Below are 19,112 nucleotides of genomic sequence, written 5' to 3' on the forward strand. Positions count from 1 at the left end.
TTGAAATTCCTACATAACAGAAATATAAAATTCGTTTTTTATTGTTAATGACTGCTAATTGTTGAGTGTGGAGCATTAAATTGATTTGGCTTCTGAAGTGGAACATACAGTATCAGACAGCATGTGACTCATCCTGTGTTATTCTTTAACCATTTGGTTTACTGAGTGTTAATTAGCTAAAAGAGTTCATTTCAGTTCAGTTCCACTGAGGTTTATTTATATAGACCAAATCAAAGCAACACTATACAAGCGGCACTTAGTGAGCAAGCAGTTTGTGACAGTGGGAAGGAAAAACTCCCTTTTACCAGGAAGAAGCCTCGAGCAAGGAAATGAGTAATGAAAAGAGGTGAGTGGAGGAGTGCTCAGTGCATCACAGTGTATTGCAGGGTTCCCTGCAGCAGTCTCAGCCTATAGCAGCATAACCAAGAAATGGTTCAGCCTCAAAGAGAAAATCCTTCATGTGGACACTTTATATTAACCCTGTATAGTATTTATCTTGTGAATCATCTGGCATTCAGTTCCACTAAAATATTAAAAGCAGTGTGGAAAAAAAGTGTTTAATGTTTATTTGCAGTAACAGCTTTGCACAGTGCATATGTTTACCACTGAGTGGCACTGATGGGTAAGTTGTAGATTCAAGTGAACTACCAAAAGAAGTCAAGGAAAAAAAGAAGAAAAAACAAAACAAGGAAAAGTATGAGTGAAAACAAATACCTGGACAAAGCTGTGGAGTCATTCAGAGAAACACTCTGAGAAGAGAGGAAGCACCTATGCGTGAGAGTTTTGTTTTGTTGTGCAAACTCTTAGCAAAGTTTTCTACAAGTGTGATGTGAGTGGGAGTCAAAGACTCAGTCCCACAAGCCTCACTCCTCCTCTGCCACCACACATCTGCTCCTGAGGAGATGGGACCCTGATCAGGAGGAGAGCTCTCTTCATCCCTCAGTCTGTATGGCTGAAACCTCCAGAGCACTGTAAGGAGAGGAGCCACCAGGAAAAGAAAAATCCTTCATCCTGAGACAATATTTATGTTTACCATCTCCCAGGCTGATTGCTCTCCTAAATTTGGAGTGATGCCCCAGTGCTGGTGCAGGCGGGTCGTGCTTTGTGTGGAACTGGGTGTACTGGTGGCAGTCCTGGCGGCTGGCAGCACAGCTCAGCTATTTGAGAGGAGACAAGCCGGGTCATCGTGCTATGGAGGATTTGACCTCTACTTTGTTTTGGACAAGTGAGTGCTTTTATTTTTACTTGATCACAGAAGAGATCTGTGTGACTCATCGGTGCTTTTTGAAGGCACAGGTGCACGCATCATTCAAGCTGTCATCCAGTGGCAATGATGGGCTGCTAATTGCCTGACAAAAATATGCTAATATGATGTAACTAGCATGTTTTAGCCTACTGAAATATTAAGGCCTTTATAAAGCTGAAGGTAGGGTCTGGATTCCAAATAGAAACTGAATCGAATGTGACCGTAAGTGACATGCATATAATGCATTTTTAATTTTGAAATGTCACCAGCTTGAGAATTTCTGATCACACCAGTAGAAGCCTGATTTAAAAAGAACAGACTCAGTCATCAGATTTGCTAATTTCCTAACGATGTACCTGCCACAACAGTTCAAAACTCCAAGTCATGATATTGCATTTGCATTGTGAGATACAAACTCATTGCTGCTGTGACCTACACCATCAACTTAAAACTGAATGAGTTATCAACTGATTTTCTAGGTGATCAGTAGCTTTGAATCACTGTGCAAACAGCTTAGGAGGTAAAGTGGCCCCTGTTGCCACAATCTGTGTCAGTATGTTTGACGTATGCATTGAAGAAAAAGCACTATATGAATATCTGTGAATGAATGAGTGTGGGTTGCAGGGTAAAGAGCATTCAGTGGTTAATAAGATTAGAAATGGTGTATATAAAGGCCAACATGGTGAAAAACACCAATTGGAGTTTTGGAGTCTAAAATAAAGCCTTTAAATGTGTTATTTTGTACAATGTGAAACCCCAAAATATTTCTATTCATATAAAAAATGTTGTTTTTTGTCTTAAATGGCTTAAGTGATATTATAGTACTTATCTTAGAATACTTATTGTTCTCAGCTGCTATTGCGGTATCGTCCCATTTTATTCAAGGAAACAGTCGCGGGTTATAAGAGACTCAAATGCCAAGAGCTCACATAAGGGTTCAATTAAATGTCATGAGGCTAACATGACACTGTTGAACAGGTCAAGTCACATCAGTGTGCTGTTTCATAAATTCTCTCTTAAAAGAGCCGTGCATACATAAATCAAAAACACGCATATCGTTTTCTTTTTGCAAATCACCTCAAAGTTGTAAGAACTGACATGAAGTACGTTTACACGGTGACATCTTCATGCATTCATCAGCGGATGATAAACTGCCCTGCAGGGATTCCTGTTTTCCAAAAGCGGCCGCTCTTCGCTGACAGGCGCTGCCCACATCCAGACCCAATTTCATCTCTCTGCGCTTCGGTCTGCAGAACCCTTTCTCCATTAGAGCCAGATGTTCCAAAGATCCCGAGTGTTTGGCTGTCTCTGCACTGCGACTCACATCACAGGATAAATGAAAACATAAGGGAGGAGGTGAAGGGAGAGTGCAGAGAGAGAAAGGGGCCACAAGAAGTTGTGCATATTTGCTCCACGAGTCTCTTTAATTACAGCCTTCCACTTAGAGAAATCAGCTGGTTGTTTGTGTTGGTCTGCACCTGTTGCAAAACCTGGACCCAGGAGGAAGCCATGTAAGGATCAAGTGGAACTATAACTTTGGCTTGGAGTAAAAGTGGGCAATAAAGTCACATAAAAAAGTGAGATTTTTTTTATGAATAATATACCAAGAATAGCATACCAGTCCCATCCAACCTTATTTAGCATAACAACATAGCTGAACAAAGTGCTTTCTAGTTAAAAAAAAAAAAAAAAAAAAGAGCAATAAAAAACTAAAACAAACATATACTAAAAGGAAAATAAATAACAGCAAGACATACAAAATGGAAATAAATAGACAATAAAATGTATAAGAAATAAAATGGAAAAAAATGAATAAAAAAATAAGGAGGTTAAAAAATGATTGAAACTGGCAAGACCTCTGGTACTAAACTTAAAATGTCTTGGAGAATATTTATGATTCTAGAAGCTGTTTAAAAATATCAGTTGTTCACACTGATTCCATAATTTGGTGTCCACAACAGCTAAAGCTCAGTTGAGTGGACAGGGGACAAGCGGACAACGGACTGTCCCCACTACAGGTTAAATACCTGGACTCTTAGACAGCTGTTTTAGAACTGAAGAAGCCTTGTGGATGAAAAGTTAAAAACATCTTCACGAGCCAAAAAGAAGTCCAGTCACCTTCTTTTAAAGCACTCAACACCAGTAATTTCCTCTTTTTTCTAAAATATTTTTACACAAAAAGATTCAGGTGATAGCCGATAATCACAATAAGAATACTCTTTAACTAAAACTCCTTTAATAAGTGTCCACAGTGTTCTCCATCACTGCTGCTCACTGTCAGTGAGAATAGACTCCAGTCCTTCTTTCTGCCATTATATTGTATGCAGTGCAAAAACAATCTTTAATTACATCACATTACAGGGTTATAAGGAGATCTAGACTTTAAAGGCAGTTTCCACAATTTCACAGATATTCAGTGTTTCTGTCTTTCAGCTTTTAATGTCACGCTTTTCTTGTCTGTTTTGATGACTCCCTTTTTATTCTTCCTAATTCTGGAAGCGAAGAAGCTAAACAACAGTATAACAGCATTAAGTTGTTCACTATTAGAGTATTTCTAAGTTCTTTCTTAGTCAATTGTGTTGCATGTCTTTTTCAGTCAATTGTGAATTGACTTTTTTGTGCCAAAGCTCCTGTGTGTCACTGAAACCGCTGAATCTTTGTTTCAGGTCTGGCAGTGTGCAGCATTACTGGAATGAGATCTATTACTTTGTCGATCATCTGGCTCACAAGTTTATCAGGTACAGTTACGCACAAGCCGTGGCACTATAAGAGTAAAGGGGGGGAAGAGAACATAAAAACATGTAACAATCATCTCCGGTGTTTTTGTTTTCCCAGTCCTCAGCTGCGGATGTCTTTTATTGTATTTTCAACAGAAGGAAGGATTCTCATGCCTCTAACAGAAGACAGGTGGCACATATACTAACACACCTAAATTTAATAATTCTTTTTATTTTTGTTGTATCATCCCCTTCTGATCAGTAGTTTTTGTCCTTTTTCACGTGTCAATAATAAGAGATCAGATTCGGGCGGGACTGGAGGAGTTACGTATGGTGCAGCCAGGCGGAGACACCTTCATGCACAGAGGATTTCAAAGGGTAAGTCATCTGTAAAGTCAATGAAAAACGGACCCTACCCAACAGTATGGCATCTGAGCCTTTAAATGAGGCCTTTTTAAAGTTTATAGCCACTGACGCCTCAAAACTTCCCTCTCAGGCCAGCGAGCAAATATACTACGGGACTGGAGATGGTAAGTAGATTTTTTCTTTCTTTTCTTTTTTTTAACACTTAATCATAGTAAAGTCTTTGACCCAAACATTAAAATGAATTTCACTCCTAATTCAGACACGTTAGAATCACTCTATAAGGAAACAATAGAAACACAGCTGCTCTTCACATCACAAATATGTTCAAAATACTTAGAGATTGTGCTCTCAAAGATTTTTTTTTCTTTTTAGCGTTTTAACAGCGCTTCCTTCTGTGCTGTAGGTTACCGGACAGCCAGTGTCATCATTGCCCTGACGGACGGTGAACTGAGAGAAAATCAGTTTGACCTGGCTCAAAGAGAGGTAGAAGAATCCGTGTGAAAAGAAACTTACTAACACTTAATTAAGAAGTTTATGAACAACTATTAACTTAAATAGAAATTTAAAGCCTGTTTTAGTACAAAGCATAAGATAATGTAAATACAGCGTACTGCATATTTTCTTCTCACTATATTGCTCAAAACACTATTAGAACATTAGAGAACCTAAAGTGTGAATGCATGCTGAACTACTGTACAGGGAGTGCAGAATTATTAGGCAAGTTGTATTTTTGAGGAATAATTTTATTATTGAACAACAACCATGTTCTCAATGAACCCAAAAAACTCATTAATATCAAAGCTGAATGTTTTTGGAAGTAGTTTTTAGTTTGAGCTATTTTAGGGGGATATCTGTGTGTGCAGGGGACTATTACTGTGCATAATTATTAGGCAACTTAACAAAAAACAAATATATACCCATTTCAATTATTTATTTTTACCAGTGAAACCAATATAACATCTCCACATTCACAAATATACATTTCTGACATTCAAAAACAAAACAAAAACAAATCAGCGACCAATATAGCCACCTTTCTTTGCAAGGACACTCAAAAGCCTGCCATCCATGGATCCTGTCAGTGTTTTGATCTGTTCACCATCAACATTGCGTGCAGCAGCAACCACAGCCTCCCAGACACTGTTCAGAGAGGTGTACTGTTTTCCGTTCTTGTAAATCTCACATTTGATGATGGACCACAGGTTCTCAATGGGGTTCAGATCAGGTGAACAAGGAGGCCATGTCATTAGTTTTTCTTCTTTTATACCCTTTCTTGCCAGCCACACTGTGGAGTACTTGGACGCGTGTGATGGAGCATTGTCCTGCATGAAAATCATGTTTTTCTTGAAGGATGCAGACTTCTTCCTGTACCACTGCTTGAAGAAGGTGTCTTCCAGAAACTGGCAGTAGGACTGGGAGTTGAGCTTGACTCCATCCTCAACCCGAAAAGGCCCCACAAGCTCATCTTTGATGATACCAGCCCAAACCAGTACTCCACCTCCACCTTGCTGGCGTCTGAGTAGGACTGGAGCTCTCTGCCCTTTACCAATCCAGCCACGGGCCCATCCATCTGGCCCATCAAGACTCACTCTCATTTCATCAGTCCATAAAACCTTAGAAAAACCAGTCTTGAGATATTTCTTGGCCCAGTCTTGACGTTTCAGCTTGTGTGTCTTGTTCAGTGGTGGTCGTCTTTCAGCCTTTCTTACCTTGGCCATGTCTCTGAGTATTGCACACCTTGTGCTTTTGGGCACTCCAGTGATGTTGCAGCTCTGAAATATGGCCAAACTGGTGGCAAGTGGCATCTTGGCAGCTGCACGCTTGACTTTTCTCAGTTCATGGGCAGTTATTTTGCGCCTTGGTTTTTCCACACGCTTCTTGCGACCCTGTTGACTATTTTGAATGAAACGCTTGATTGTTCGATGATCACGCTTCAGAAGCATTGCAATTTTGAGACTGCTGCATCCCTCTGCAAGATATCTCACTATTTTTGACTTTTCTGAGCCTGTCAAGTCCTTCTTTTGACCCATTTTGCCAAAGGAAAGGACGTTGCCTAATAATTATGCACACCTGATATAGGGTGTTGATGTCATTAGACCACACCCCTTCTCATTACAGAGATGCACATCACCTAATATGCTTAATTGTTAGTAGGCTTTCGAGCCTATACAGCTTGGAGTAAGACAACATGCATGAAGAGGATGATGTGGACAAAATACTCATTTGCCTAATAATTCTGCACTCCCTGCAGCAATAGCCACGGGTGATGTCACAGTGGCTATGTACATCTTTCATATACTGTCGATAACAGAAACCTCTTGTGCATTACTTCCAGATGTTCCCAGCAGTTGTCAGTGACATGAGAATAACTACAATATAGCTGATGGAGCTTTTAAGTTTCAGCCCAACCAAATTCTAATGTGATTCAGTGAGCGTTCACCATTTCACTGTAGCTTGTTTATTCTGTTTAATGTCTCACTTTCTCTCAGGCTGGCAGAGCACGGCAACTGGGTGCCACTGTGTACTGTGTGGGAGTAAAAGACTTTAATGAAACCCAGGTAAATCTAACAGTTAACCCTTTAAAGCCGGTCGGAGCGGGCGCGCTCTGTTTTGCTTAACTATTTTTAAATCCCAGTAGCACTGCAACCACGTGAGCTAGCGCAATAATTTTTTTTGCATATGAAACCGGAGGAGTTGTACTTACATCTTATGCCATCAGCTTGTCCTAGGTCACAGTTTCCTTCCACATATAGCTTTGCAAAAACTTCATAAAAAGCACTTGCAGGAACAAAAACACAATATTCCAGAAACACGCTTTGCTGATCCAATCAGCTGTTTGTAACACTTCCTACGTCCATCAGCACGAACTATCGCATGTCCACCATGACCTGCCCAAAGCTGGAAGTGACGCCATTTTGCGGAAATGTAGTTTTTTACCATCAGGGCCTAGCGAGCCTGTACTGGTGTTTTTAAAAGTTATGTTTGACTTTATGACTTTCTGTGTCATTTCTGGGATGCTTAGGACTCATATTGCACTGCTGGAAATAGTTTACTTTGATGCATGTGCTGTTTTTTTGCAAATTTGCAGTATAATATTTATTTTAGTTTTTCCTGCATTATATAAAAATTGGTGTATTTCAAAAATAAAACTATGAAGACACTCAAAATAAATTTCCTGTGGTGAGAAACTATTTTGTGCAACTTTTTTGTATTTACAGTTTTGAGGGATAAGCCTCTTAAATTTCTCTAACTAGAAATATATGTAAAAAAAACCAAAAACGATCTTCAATTGTTTTGTAGTTTATTGCACTTTTTTGCAATTTATGTAATTACTATAAATGTACTGCATACATATTATTAAAATTTGGGCTATAATGGTTGTATTGATCTATATCAACTATGATATGATATAAGCACTGGCGGACTTGGTTAGAAGATCAATTAATCAGTCAGCTAAAGAACAATTTAACCATGTAGACATTTTTCTCCACAGCTTTCAACGATAGCTGACAGCAAGGATCACGTCTTCCCTGTGAATGATGGATTTCAAGCACTGCAAGGCGTCATAGACTCGGTACTAAAACACAATAAGATCGCATTATATCAGTGGAAGGTCCTGCACTAAGTTAAGCTTCTGATATTATTTTCTCTTTCAGATCCTAAAGAGATCATGTATTGAAATCCTAGCTGTCGAGCCCTCCAGCATCTGTGAAGGAGGTGAAGAAACTTGAACTCAAAATACTGTCTCAAAATGCAAAAGCTTGATGTATACATACACCTTTCTACTTACACTTGATCGTTACTTTTGATATATACTCCAAATTATACACAGACAATTACTAAAATCACAGTTTAGCAACCAAACTTGGCACACAGGTACATCTTAGGCCCATAAAAGTTTTCATCATCTATATCAGATATTATGACATTATACTATGACATAACAGTACTGTAGCATCGGTATGGACCAGTAGTCCTACTGAGAGCACTTCCCTCCCTAAAACTCACTCTATAGTATTCCAAATTTACCACAAAGACAAAAGTTGATTAAATGATCAATTTAATCCCACTTCAGAATCCTTCCAGGTGGTGGTGAGTGGAAATGGTTTCCTTCATGCCCGAGATGTACAGAAAGTTCTCTGCAGCTTCTGGATCAACGACACTGTTACTTTGAGTAAGTACCACTTGCAAAGTTTTTCATTTTAATTCATTCTTAGCTGTAATTTCACCTCTCCCATGCAGACTTTATTTATTTAAACCATCACACCATTATGTTACCCAGCTCTCCAGCCCTCTCATTTTTCATAGAGCTTCATTGCAGCTTTCTCTCTCATTGATTTGTTTTGACTAATTACTAATGTTACTGAGGCAGTGATACATGCTGAGGGCTAAACAGCAGACTGGCAAGACTGGCAACCAGTTGGTGAATGTGATGAGGCTACAGAGCCAAATACTTCTATGAGTAGTTGCTAAAGACCAAAACACAAAGCAAAACTAGAGTGAATATAGGCTTACTGATCTTACTTTGTGCCTGTAACTATTTGCTAAAACTTTTGCGAAATCATATTTTGAAGTGTATAATATCTTACACGTGTGAGCTAATTATGGAGCTCTGCCCCAACAAGACTAAAACTCTTCTGTTTATATTCAGTCATTGCTTTGGACAATGAAATCCACCTCCACCCAGTCAGTGTGCACAAACTCAAACAGATGCCTTCTATAACTTCTTTATTAATGCTGTAAAAACACAAGTGATGAGGGTTATAACTATATCTTGATGCTTGCATCTGGATGTAGCAATGCTATGTTTTCAGAAATCCACTTTTTTGGGTTATAACTATACCTAAATGAATAGTTTCTCACTTTGAAATATTCTTTCAAAGACACACTTTGTTGCAGAAAGTCAGACACTCTGATGTATTTAACTATTTCAATCAGGAGAGATCATTTGGCAGTATTAAGCATGCTTATTGAAGTCAATAAACAGAATCCATTGCAATTAGAACAGGATTTCCTGAAGTTGAGATGCTGGTGTGATGAAGACAGAGGCTTGGGTGGAGGTCTGAGTGACCAGGCTGAAGTGGTTATGGAGAGAAGGCAGATGCACAAATGAGATCCAAAAGGCAGAAGGACAGAAGAGCACCGAGATATAAAGAAAACGATTGGACTACAGCAATGATGTCAGCATGGAGTTTGACAGTGTGAGAAAGTGGAATTGACGTAAAGAATAGCCGAGCAGTCAAGCACCCAGGAAAGCAGCTAGATGAGGGATTAGAGATTCTCCTTATTGAACTAAAACATAAGCTTCTTAACGTAGAGTGGAGTTAGCTTTGCTCTTTATATAGATTGGAAACAGAGGAAGAAAATGAGTTTGTTTAAAGTTTGCAGGTAAAATACTTTTATTGCAGGATAGCATGTTTCTGCTTTTTGCCCCTCAGCACTCAGGGACCCTGCTCTGTAATTTTACACCACCACTTACAGCTGAATAGTCAGGGGGAAGAAATTGGAAACTGGAACCATTTTTTATCTTAATTTTTTATTTAGCATGTTTTGAAACTAGTGATTGATGATTGAGGAGATAAAATTATTAGGAAAATGTTTACTGGGGCAAATGAGCAATACAATCATTTACCTGTCGAGAGTTGTCAGAGTGGTCTCTGATACCCAGAGGGGTCTGGTTATTAGGATTAATACAGAGTCAAGGACCTTCTGCAAATACTTCACTTTCCAGAGCTGGGAGTAACAGCCATCTTTTATATACAGTTTGTGGTTGGTGTTTGCAGAAAGAAAAATGTGTGAATCGGTTCAGCCAACAATTATCCTTTAAATGATCAGCAGAATGTATTATTTAGGGATTGCCCTCAGCATTTTCTTCATTGTGCTAAATTTACTTTGGCCAGCGTGGGAGTACGATGGGTGGGGGACAGCAGCTCTTTGTTGGCGATGTAAATCCTCGCCCTCATGAAAAGCCATCAGCGCACTCTTCCTCTCCTTTTAATCAGCTGGTATAGCGCTTTACGCATCTCAGATGTCTAAAGGGGAATGTGGATCTCATCAGAGACGAGCACTGTCTTTGCACACTCCAGACACTCGCTCAGCCAGGGTAAATAAACCACAGCCCTCCCTCATTTGCTTCATTTTCCATAAGAGCAGGAAGTCCAGGAATTCAAAAAAAAAGAAGATATTTTGAGGTTTGAATCTCCTAAAGTTACAGGACTGCAAGAGGAAAGTGAAGTAAATTTTTCCTTTGCATCACTCACAGCTTTCTCTTTCATCATGGATACTCACGTAATGTGTAGTTTACTTTGCTGTGTGCAGTGCTAAATATAAATTTTCACATTATTTCATTTTGCACAGTGAAAAGACCTTTGGTGGTGAGAGATACCTACCTTTTGTGCCCAGCTCCTGTTCTGGAAAAACAGGGAACGTAAGTAATCGCTGCTGCAGGAAACTTTAATGAGCTTCATTACTTCTTATCAAAGTGTAAGCAGTATACACAGCTTGACAGCATGAAAGTGTTTTCATCTGTATCGCTATTTATAATTGCAGTAAACATCTATGAGCACTAAGTATGCAAACCGAGTCCTAGTTACGCTCTTACCTTTTCTACAGGTCTGCCACTCTCCACGTCAGCATGAATAATGGCCTGAGCTTCATATCAAGCTCTGTCACAATCACTGCAGTAGCTTGTGTAAGTATAATGGAAACCAGGAGAGGACAAAAACAATCCCCACACATTACCTCATGGCTAAAAGTATGTGAGGAACTTTATTGACTTAGAAGGAGAATTTGCACATAATGACATAACGTCACAGAAATTTGTCATCTCGCACGCACATTATGCAGGTTAAACCGCTCGACCCACTGCCACAGTGTTCTGCAGTTCATTAGTGGATGAATATAAATAGTGTATCTATGAGCAACATATCCTCAATATGTCCTTTTGTTTGTAGTCTAACGGGACCTTTGTGGCCATCGCGCTTCTGATCCTGCTGCTCCTGTTGACCATCGCTCTGCTGTGGTGGTTTTGGCCTCTCTGCTGCACCGTGGTATGATCATGAAAAACTTACATCCCAACTAAATTAGCGATGCTTATTTTCACAATTACATGATTCCGGTTGTTGCTCTTTGGTGCGATAACAAAAATCAGGCACTGTCTTTTTGGTTTGCAGGTCATCCATGAGGCACCTCCACCAGTAATAGAGGACATTTCTGTAAGTGGAGTGTTTCTTTTTTCTATTCTTTTTTTTAAAGTTCCTTCCTAAATTTCCCTTTCTTAGAAATAATGTATGCTTATTTTTTTCTTTAGGATGATGAAGATGGTTTTCCAAAGAAGAGGTGGCCCACGGTAGATGCGTCATACTACGGAGGCCGTGGAGTCGGGGGTATCAAGAGAATGGAGGTAATCCAGAAAGCAAACTGTAAATAGATCAGTACTGCATATGTATAATAACTATCGTGCATATTTCCCATTAACAACAAGTATCGACCAGTTGCTCATGCTGGCTAATAGAAATCAAATTCTTGGCTGTACAGTTTAAATTAATCAACCAGCCAAAAAATGTGATTTTCTTTGTTTTCTTTTATTTAACTGAATTATCTCCAGGATTAAACTCTATTTATTTAATGCGATTAAACTCTATCATGGAGCTATGTCCTAATGGGGATTGTTGAGAGGAGATTTAGGATCCAAAAGTGTGGGAAGCAGAAGAACGAATGTTTAACGAGGGGTGATCCGTTTCATTGTAGCTTATTCCAGAATCCAAAATAAACAGTCCAAAAGGAGGATACAAAGAGGAATATGAGGAATACTAAAGAATCTAAGGAGTGCAGCCAGAGGTCTGTACTGCGGAGCAGGATCTGGACTTATCTCTGTAATTGTTAACCCTGGGTTTTCTGGACTACAAATACAGATCACTTCTTTATTGGGTTGTATCACCATGGTAACTTCTACTGTAGAAGCACCATGAAGTCACGACCTACTGACCAATCAGTTCTCTGGAAAATAGCATCAGTATTCCTGGAAGAGCCCTCACACCCTCTGTTTTTCAGTAGCATTTAAAGTTTCAAATCTGACTCATTGACTTTCCTTGTTGGTTGCAAAGAATTGTTTCTGTTTATAAGCATTATTATATAATACAGGACATCTGTTTGCATTTGTGGATTTTAAGTCAAACTGTCATCATTTAGCATAAACGGGGCTGCAGCTGAAAGAATTGAAACTTGAACTGTCTGTATTGTATGTTTAACATCGTCATATTTTTCTAATATTATAGTTTCATTTTCACTGGTAAAATCAGCTGCTTGTCACGCTGTACACTACACTGTTTGTGATTAGTCAGATGCTCCTTTAATGTGTACCATTTGGTTAAATTAACAAGCTGATAATCAGCTTCCTGTGACCGCTCATCCTGAGTGCCGACATTAGGGTAAGCAAACAGAAGATGATGGAAAGATATTGTTTCTTCACAGTATGAGGGCAATATGTAGATGCACACATAAACGAAGGGCTGACTGGGGTTTAGACGCAGGAGGAGAATGAGGTGGAAACAAAGAGGGAAACAGGAAGTCATACAGGAAGCAAAATTAACACAGAAAACTCACGTTGAAAGTAAAACAGGACCAAAAAAAACCCAGACAAGAATACTAAGACTTAACAAGGCAACACAGAGGGGCATGAGAACATGAAAATATGAAAGCACTCGGGCGACTATTACAACTAATACTACTATGTCGGTCAAAAACCCTGTGACTATATACTTATATAGTTACCAGTCTGCTTGTGTGCTAGATTGCATGCTATTTGAGTTTTTAAGTTGCTTGGCAACCTAAAAACATCGGGCTCTTGTTGAATCTTACACAAGTGAAAATGAAATTAAAATGTTCTAATGTGATTGTACATTTTATTTGGTGCTGCTGACTAGGGCTGGGCCATATCATACCGTTCACGGTAATACCGGTGTAATGTTGGGCAACGATAAGAAAATGAAATATCGCTATAGAATATGGGTAAAACGCGCATGCGCAGTGCCTTTGTTTACATACGCACATGGCGGCGACGCAGAATGAGAAGAGCGAAAGTGGATCGTTGAATGAAACCGATGAACCAGAATTGGTTTGTAAAAATGCTGCAACTTCAGTGGTGTGGCACTGGTTTAGCTTTCGTCCGTCAGATACACAACAAAGGACTATTTTTGGTAGCGCATGCTAGCGGGCCGTCGTTATTACCGTGTTTTTTGGAAAATACGGCACACTTAAAATCAATCCTTTGATTTTTCTGAAAATCGACAGTGCCCCTTATAATCCCGTGTGCCTTATGTTTGAATTCTGGTTGTGTTTACTGACCTCGAAACGATTTTATGTCGTACACGGCGCTCGAAAATTTGTCAAATGTTTTAGTACGACTTTGCTAAGCTACGAAGCCGCACCGCTTGATGGATTGTCGGAGCATCGTAGGCAGGAGCCTCACGGAGTGATACATACTGTGCTTCAACATAATGTTACCGTATTGTGTGTGTATAACCTCTTTTTAAGTTTTGTGGATATTATACATGGTTATGCTGAGGATATGTCGACCAATTTCCACTGGAAATGCCTTTTGGTTTAACTGTCAGCAAGGAATTTGCATTTGCACTGTAAAATTTTTATATAACTTTAATGCACACAAAAAACAGCTGCTTGTTTAAGTGAAAATACATTGATGTTTGTTTGTTTTTTGCACGTTGGGGAGTTGTAAAGTATTTTGTCTACTTTCAATTATATCGTCAGTTATATCGTTATTGCAAATTTTCAAATGTATATCGTGATAAATATTTTTGGTCATATCGCCCTGCTCTACTGCTGACTGGTTTCAGCCTCACTGATATACACGTGGCAAGCTTCACTCTGGCATTCAGCTGAAAGTAAATGCTCAAAGACGGGAATGAGATCAAACAGTAGTACAGCAAGCATACACAAGAAAACAGGAAGCAAGTCAGCCTTTGAAAGAGATGAGTATGCGACTCTGTGCTGGACGGCACTGAGTCACTTTGTTGTCGTAATTAGCTCTGAGAAACAGAAAGAGTTAAGATGAGGCCCTGTGCACAATAAACTGCGAAGTCGGCATAAGTGCTCCAAAGAGTGGAGCAGTTTGGTTCATGGTGTTGAGATAAGAGCAAGCAAGCTGTTCCCAGTGTACGCTGAAATGCGAGAGGAGGAGGAGGAAGACAACAGAATCTTCAGACCAGAGAGGACCAGATGTGTGCGTGGTTTGGGGTGATAAGGTCAAGGAGACAGTTGTCACCCAGTCAGTGTGAAGTTTTGGGTTTTTTTTTTTAACAGACTGGTTGTGAAGTCTGAAGAGTCTTTGCTGTGAACACTTCCAAAACCAGCTACGGAAAGTATGCACAGCTTCATTTATGTGCCTTTTCTGCCAAGTTAAAGCCTTGGTGGCTTGTCTGGTGCAGCTGAAAGGGAGTGAATTTGAGTAATGAACTTTCAAGGCTGCTTTGACAGAAATGCTTTCACTCTTACTGTGCCGGGTTCCTTTTTTAGCTTTATTGGTGACTCTGAGAATCGAGATATTTGCGTTAGAGAAAAACCCAGTCGGGCTCTTGTTGAATCTTAAGATTTCTTAGTGAATATGGTTTGAGACTTAATGCTCTATATCCTCTTGAAGGTTTAGAAATAAAACCTAAATGTAAAACGCAAATTGAAACAATTCAAGTCAGAGCCAAAGGAGCTACTTTTGTGTGTGTGTGTTTTGAGATCTTGTGGACTTCAGTGGACTGGCTTTAATTAAAACCCACACAGGAATGCTTCAAAACATGTTAACGTACAAGGAAAGAGATTTTTTTGTTTCTTTGAGTAAAAGGAAATGCGGCACATTGTGTCAAACACAAACCTCATTTACAGCAGTCACATTCAGGCACCCTGACACACGTGCAGAGGCAGTGGTAAAACTAGAACCCACTGGATGTGATTTTATTGGCTCAGATCTTGTCAGTTCTCCAGAATCACAACTTTGGTCCAACTTTTCACTTTTTTCTGGCTTCATATTTTTCCTCTTGGACTCTACTAGAGAAGCTTTGCATGACTGATGACAAAATCCTTATTTATCTTCTATCACCCCTTCATCCATTCTCTGTCTGAGTTGTGGAGCTTTTTTACCACCGTTGGAGACCACTGGAGGCTCCATACTAACGTGGCTGTCTGAAACACAAAGCTTTTCTTTCTTTTCAGGTTCGATGGGGAGATAAAGGATCGACTGAAGAAGGAGCCAAACTGGAAAAGGCTAAAAACGCTCGCGTTGTGATGCCCGCGCAGGAGTACGATCCTGCTCCACTGCGGCATTACTACAACTCACACAAATCTTCCCAACCCCACAAGTGGTACTCGCCCATCAAGGTGCTCCAGTATTTCACTTTTCATGTCCATCTGTTTGGCAGTTTGTTCATGGCCCTTCTGTGCACTGTGTTCTACAGTAGACTTGCTTGCCATAAATAAAACGTGCTATTTTGGTCTAATACACTCTCCCGACAGAGATTCTTAATATCAAGAGTTACACTTTCTGGTTAAATAAGGGTTAAATAAATCCAAAGTATTACTGTAGCTTTCCTGTTTTGAAAAAAAATTTCATCTCAGCTCTACTTGCTGGCTTTTCCTAGAGTTTTAAATCTCATGGCCATGACACAGAAATGTATTACTGCCATAAAATGTATTCTAAGGCATGGATCACATATGTAATATATAGATAATAGTGTTTCCAGATGCTCTTCTTTGACATGTAGGACCCTTCCTTACATATGTCTTCCAACACAGAAAAAAAAGACTTTATGTATGACCAGGAAACAGTTAATACAATTGGTTTCCTCACATATTAGTCAGCTGGATGGATGGTAATAGGAACCAGACATGCACTGAGCTAACCCCTGAATATGGAATTTGTTGCGCGGGTGTTATTTCAAACAAAATACATTCTTTGTTTATCTGTCTCTTTGTCATATTAAAGCCTCCTGAGATACATCTGGAGCAAAAGTGCTCCAGAGCCAGGCTGGCAATTAACTGTGGATAAGGGATTGTTGGTATTTTTATTTATTTATGCTGTTTTGTTTTTTTTATTCGTCCTCCTTTAGGGCAAACTGGATGCTCTGTGTGTATTTCTGAGAAAAGGCTACGACAGAGTGTCTGTAATGCGACCTTATCCCGGAGACAAGGTGAGGCATGAGAAAATAAAAGGTAACATTTTAACCTCCTCTGCAAGGTAACACAACTGGATATTTCACGCTTGTAAGATGAGCACACGTTGAAATAATAAAAGGATTGCGAACCAGCTATTTCAGCTTGTGGCAGGAAGACATTTAAGAGTCTGAATTTATTATCTTTGGAAAATAGGAATGTTTGAAGTTCAGGATCAAACAAGGAAAAAAAGAAAAGTGGAGTGGATGGAAAATAACCTTGAATCTTATCTGCATGACATTAACTTCACTTATCCAATAAACTAAACATTTTTAAGTCAAAGCCGCTTCAAATCCCAGGAGTATTTACTTCAAGGAAACCCTCAAGTGGCACAGCGAGTAGACAAAAGTGAAAACAACTGCAGCATTGTCTGGAGCATTGCTTTCATCATCTGCAGAAATCATTAAGAGTAGATGTTGCCTGCCTTCCTAAACTCCCAGCATCAGCACGGCTGGCCTGTCAGGAATGCTGTTTTCTTCCACAGCACAAAGTAATGGTGGAATTTTCTCTTTCCATCTGAGAGCTGTATCTCTCCAAACCTGCTAACTGCTGTGCCACAGGAGATGTTGGACTTTTCTTGTCTTAATTGCCCTTTTTCTTCATGTCTCTCACTGTACAGTTGAAGTACTTAACAAAAGCAAACTTCTGTATTGAGCCGTGAACACTTCCTGTGCTCTAATTACAGGGCAGGTGCATAAACTTCACCCGGAGTAAATCCTATCCTGCTCCTCGCTACCCCATCTACAAACACCCCGCCACACCTGTCTACACTTTGCCCCACAGCTACCAGCGCCGTCTGTCGGAGGGCAACGAGCTCTCCCACTTGCCCCCCTCTCCAACTTCAACCCTTCCTCCTCTGCCATCCACTCCTCCGCCATCCTCCTCCAGCTCACCCATGTACACGCCACCTCCAAACAGAGCCCTGCCCTCAACCAGCAACAGCTCTCTCTCTGCTCCTCCGTCTCCTACCGGCTCTCTGCCGCCTCCACCTCAGGGTCCACCTCCGTGTAGAGCACCACCTCCATCGCGGCCCCCTCCACGCCCCAATCATGACAACCACTGATAACTAAAAACTGAAATCCTGGAGGATCCCAGCTCCGAACGGGAACCTAAAAAAGGGCTTTTCACTGTGTCTTTTCACCTGGTGATCACCCACTCGTGGCCCACACCTGCCATGATATGAACTGTGACTTTGTTTTTTTAAGTTTAAAAAGTGAAATTTTTTGGTGTAAATGAGCACAGCTTTGGCTAATGGAGTTAGCATTCATTTCTTTTTTTTAAAGAAGTTTTGCTCTTCAAATCAGATAATTTGGTCAAACATTTCAAATTACCAATGAAAATTGTAACCTTTGTCTTTAAACTGTCACGAGTTTGAACAGCAGAAAACCCAGTGCTTCATCAAAGGTATCATGTGTTTTATACATGAGAGTTGGTCCAGGAAGCAATATTTTGTGAATGAATGTTCTTTGAATCACAAAAACATACATGTACACACATTGTATTTAATGGAAGTTGATTGTTTTTAATACTATGAGTATTTTTGAGGTTTTTTGGGTTAATTTTTTTTAAAGTAAGCAGAGCTGGGCAAGCTGTTTTGCTACAAGTGTTTATGCTAAGCTAAGCTAACTGCACCCTAGCTTCACATTCATCGTACAGGCACGAGAGTGGCTTTGATATCCTCACCTAGCTTTTGGCAAGAAAACAAATAAGCATATTTACCACAGTTAAGATTTACACATTGCTGACACAAACATTGTTTGCTGCAGAGAAACTGGTCCACTCGCCTCATCAGTGTGGAAATAAATTCTTTCGCAGACCGGAGATGTTCGAGTATTCAGACACTGAGTTTGGCAGCGTGTGACGCTGTTTAAGTTCTGTCACAAATGTGACCTCTGGAAAGTCACTGTGCGACTGATTCAGCTGGCAGAACGGCAGACTCAGATTTATGTTACGTCTGATTTGTTCACACCACTATGATGTGCAATAAATCATTTTAAAGATAACTTTCCTTTCCTTCTTTTGCCCCGTGTCAGAGATTTTTATCAGAAATTTGTACACTACAGGCACCTCTGCAAATGTTTCCGTTCATTTTGAATGAATAAACTCCTCTCAAGTGTGTAGTAGATGTGTGTAATGTTCAGTATCACCACGTAACCCGATAAATGTGTGCACTTGTTAAGCCTAAACAGATTTTGGCTTGTCACAGTGGAGAGAAGACAGCTACTAGTATCATAGCATATATATATTAAAAGAAAGTCATCTTATGAATCGCTTGTTATGACTCAGCGAGATCCCCAAATCCACACCTGAAATATGTGCCTTCAAAACTACCTGTATATTACATGCAATTTTATTAGGGACACTCGAATAAAAAACAAAAATGAATTAAAAATATCAATTATCTTTTATCTACTGTCACTTCAGAGGACAAAACTATACTCATTTGCTCAGGACTGCAAGACTGAAAAAGTGGAAAAGATCAAAATAAGGTTTCTTTTCTGAGTGGCTCCATGAGCTTTGAAGCGGAGGAAGTGAGCTGCCTGAAGTGATTCTTAATCCTTGTAAAA

At 39.8% G+C, this 19,112-nt stretch overlaps 1 protein-coding gene across 1 annotated transcript; it reads left to right on the top strand.

The window, feature by feature from the left end:
- The first annotated feature begins 752 nt into the window (after positions 1–752).
- antxr1b (ANTXR cell adhesion molecule 1b) lies at positions 753–18,905 on the top strand. The gene is made up of 18 exons (XM_086300620.1): positions 753–1,225; positions 3,913–3,984; positions 4,082–4,153; positions 4,260–4,341; positions 4,460–4,493; positions 4,733–4,812; positions 6,819–6,887; positions 7,823–7,903; positions 7,986–8,046; positions 8,405–8,503; positions 10,687–10,756; positions 10,942–11,020; positions 11,283–11,378; positions 11,502–11,543; positions 11,639–11,731; positions 15,550–15,714; positions 16,443–16,523; positions 17,231–18,905. Exons 1-18 carry the CDS (start codon positions 1,026–1,028, stop codon positions 17,606–17,608), a joined length of 1,854 nt encoding a protein of 617 aa, XP_086156746.1. The 5' UTR covers positions 753–1,025; the 3' UTR covers positions 17,609–18,905.
- The last annotated feature ends 207 nt before the right edge of the window (positions 18,906–19,112 follow it).

The sequence above is a fragment of the Aulonocara sp. 'chitande type north' Nkhata Bay genome, linkage group LG7, assembly GCF_057382095.1.
Source record: "Aulonocara sp. 'chitande type north' Nkhata Bay isolate Kocher_YH1m ecotype deep benthic linkage group LG7, A_spYH_male_GT1.1, whole genome shotgun sequence".
In the NCBI taxonomy this organism is placed as follows: domain Eukaryota; kingdom Metazoa; phylum Chordata; class Actinopteri; order Cichliformes; family Cichlidae; genus Aulonocara; species Aulonocara sp. 'chitande type north' Nkhata Bay.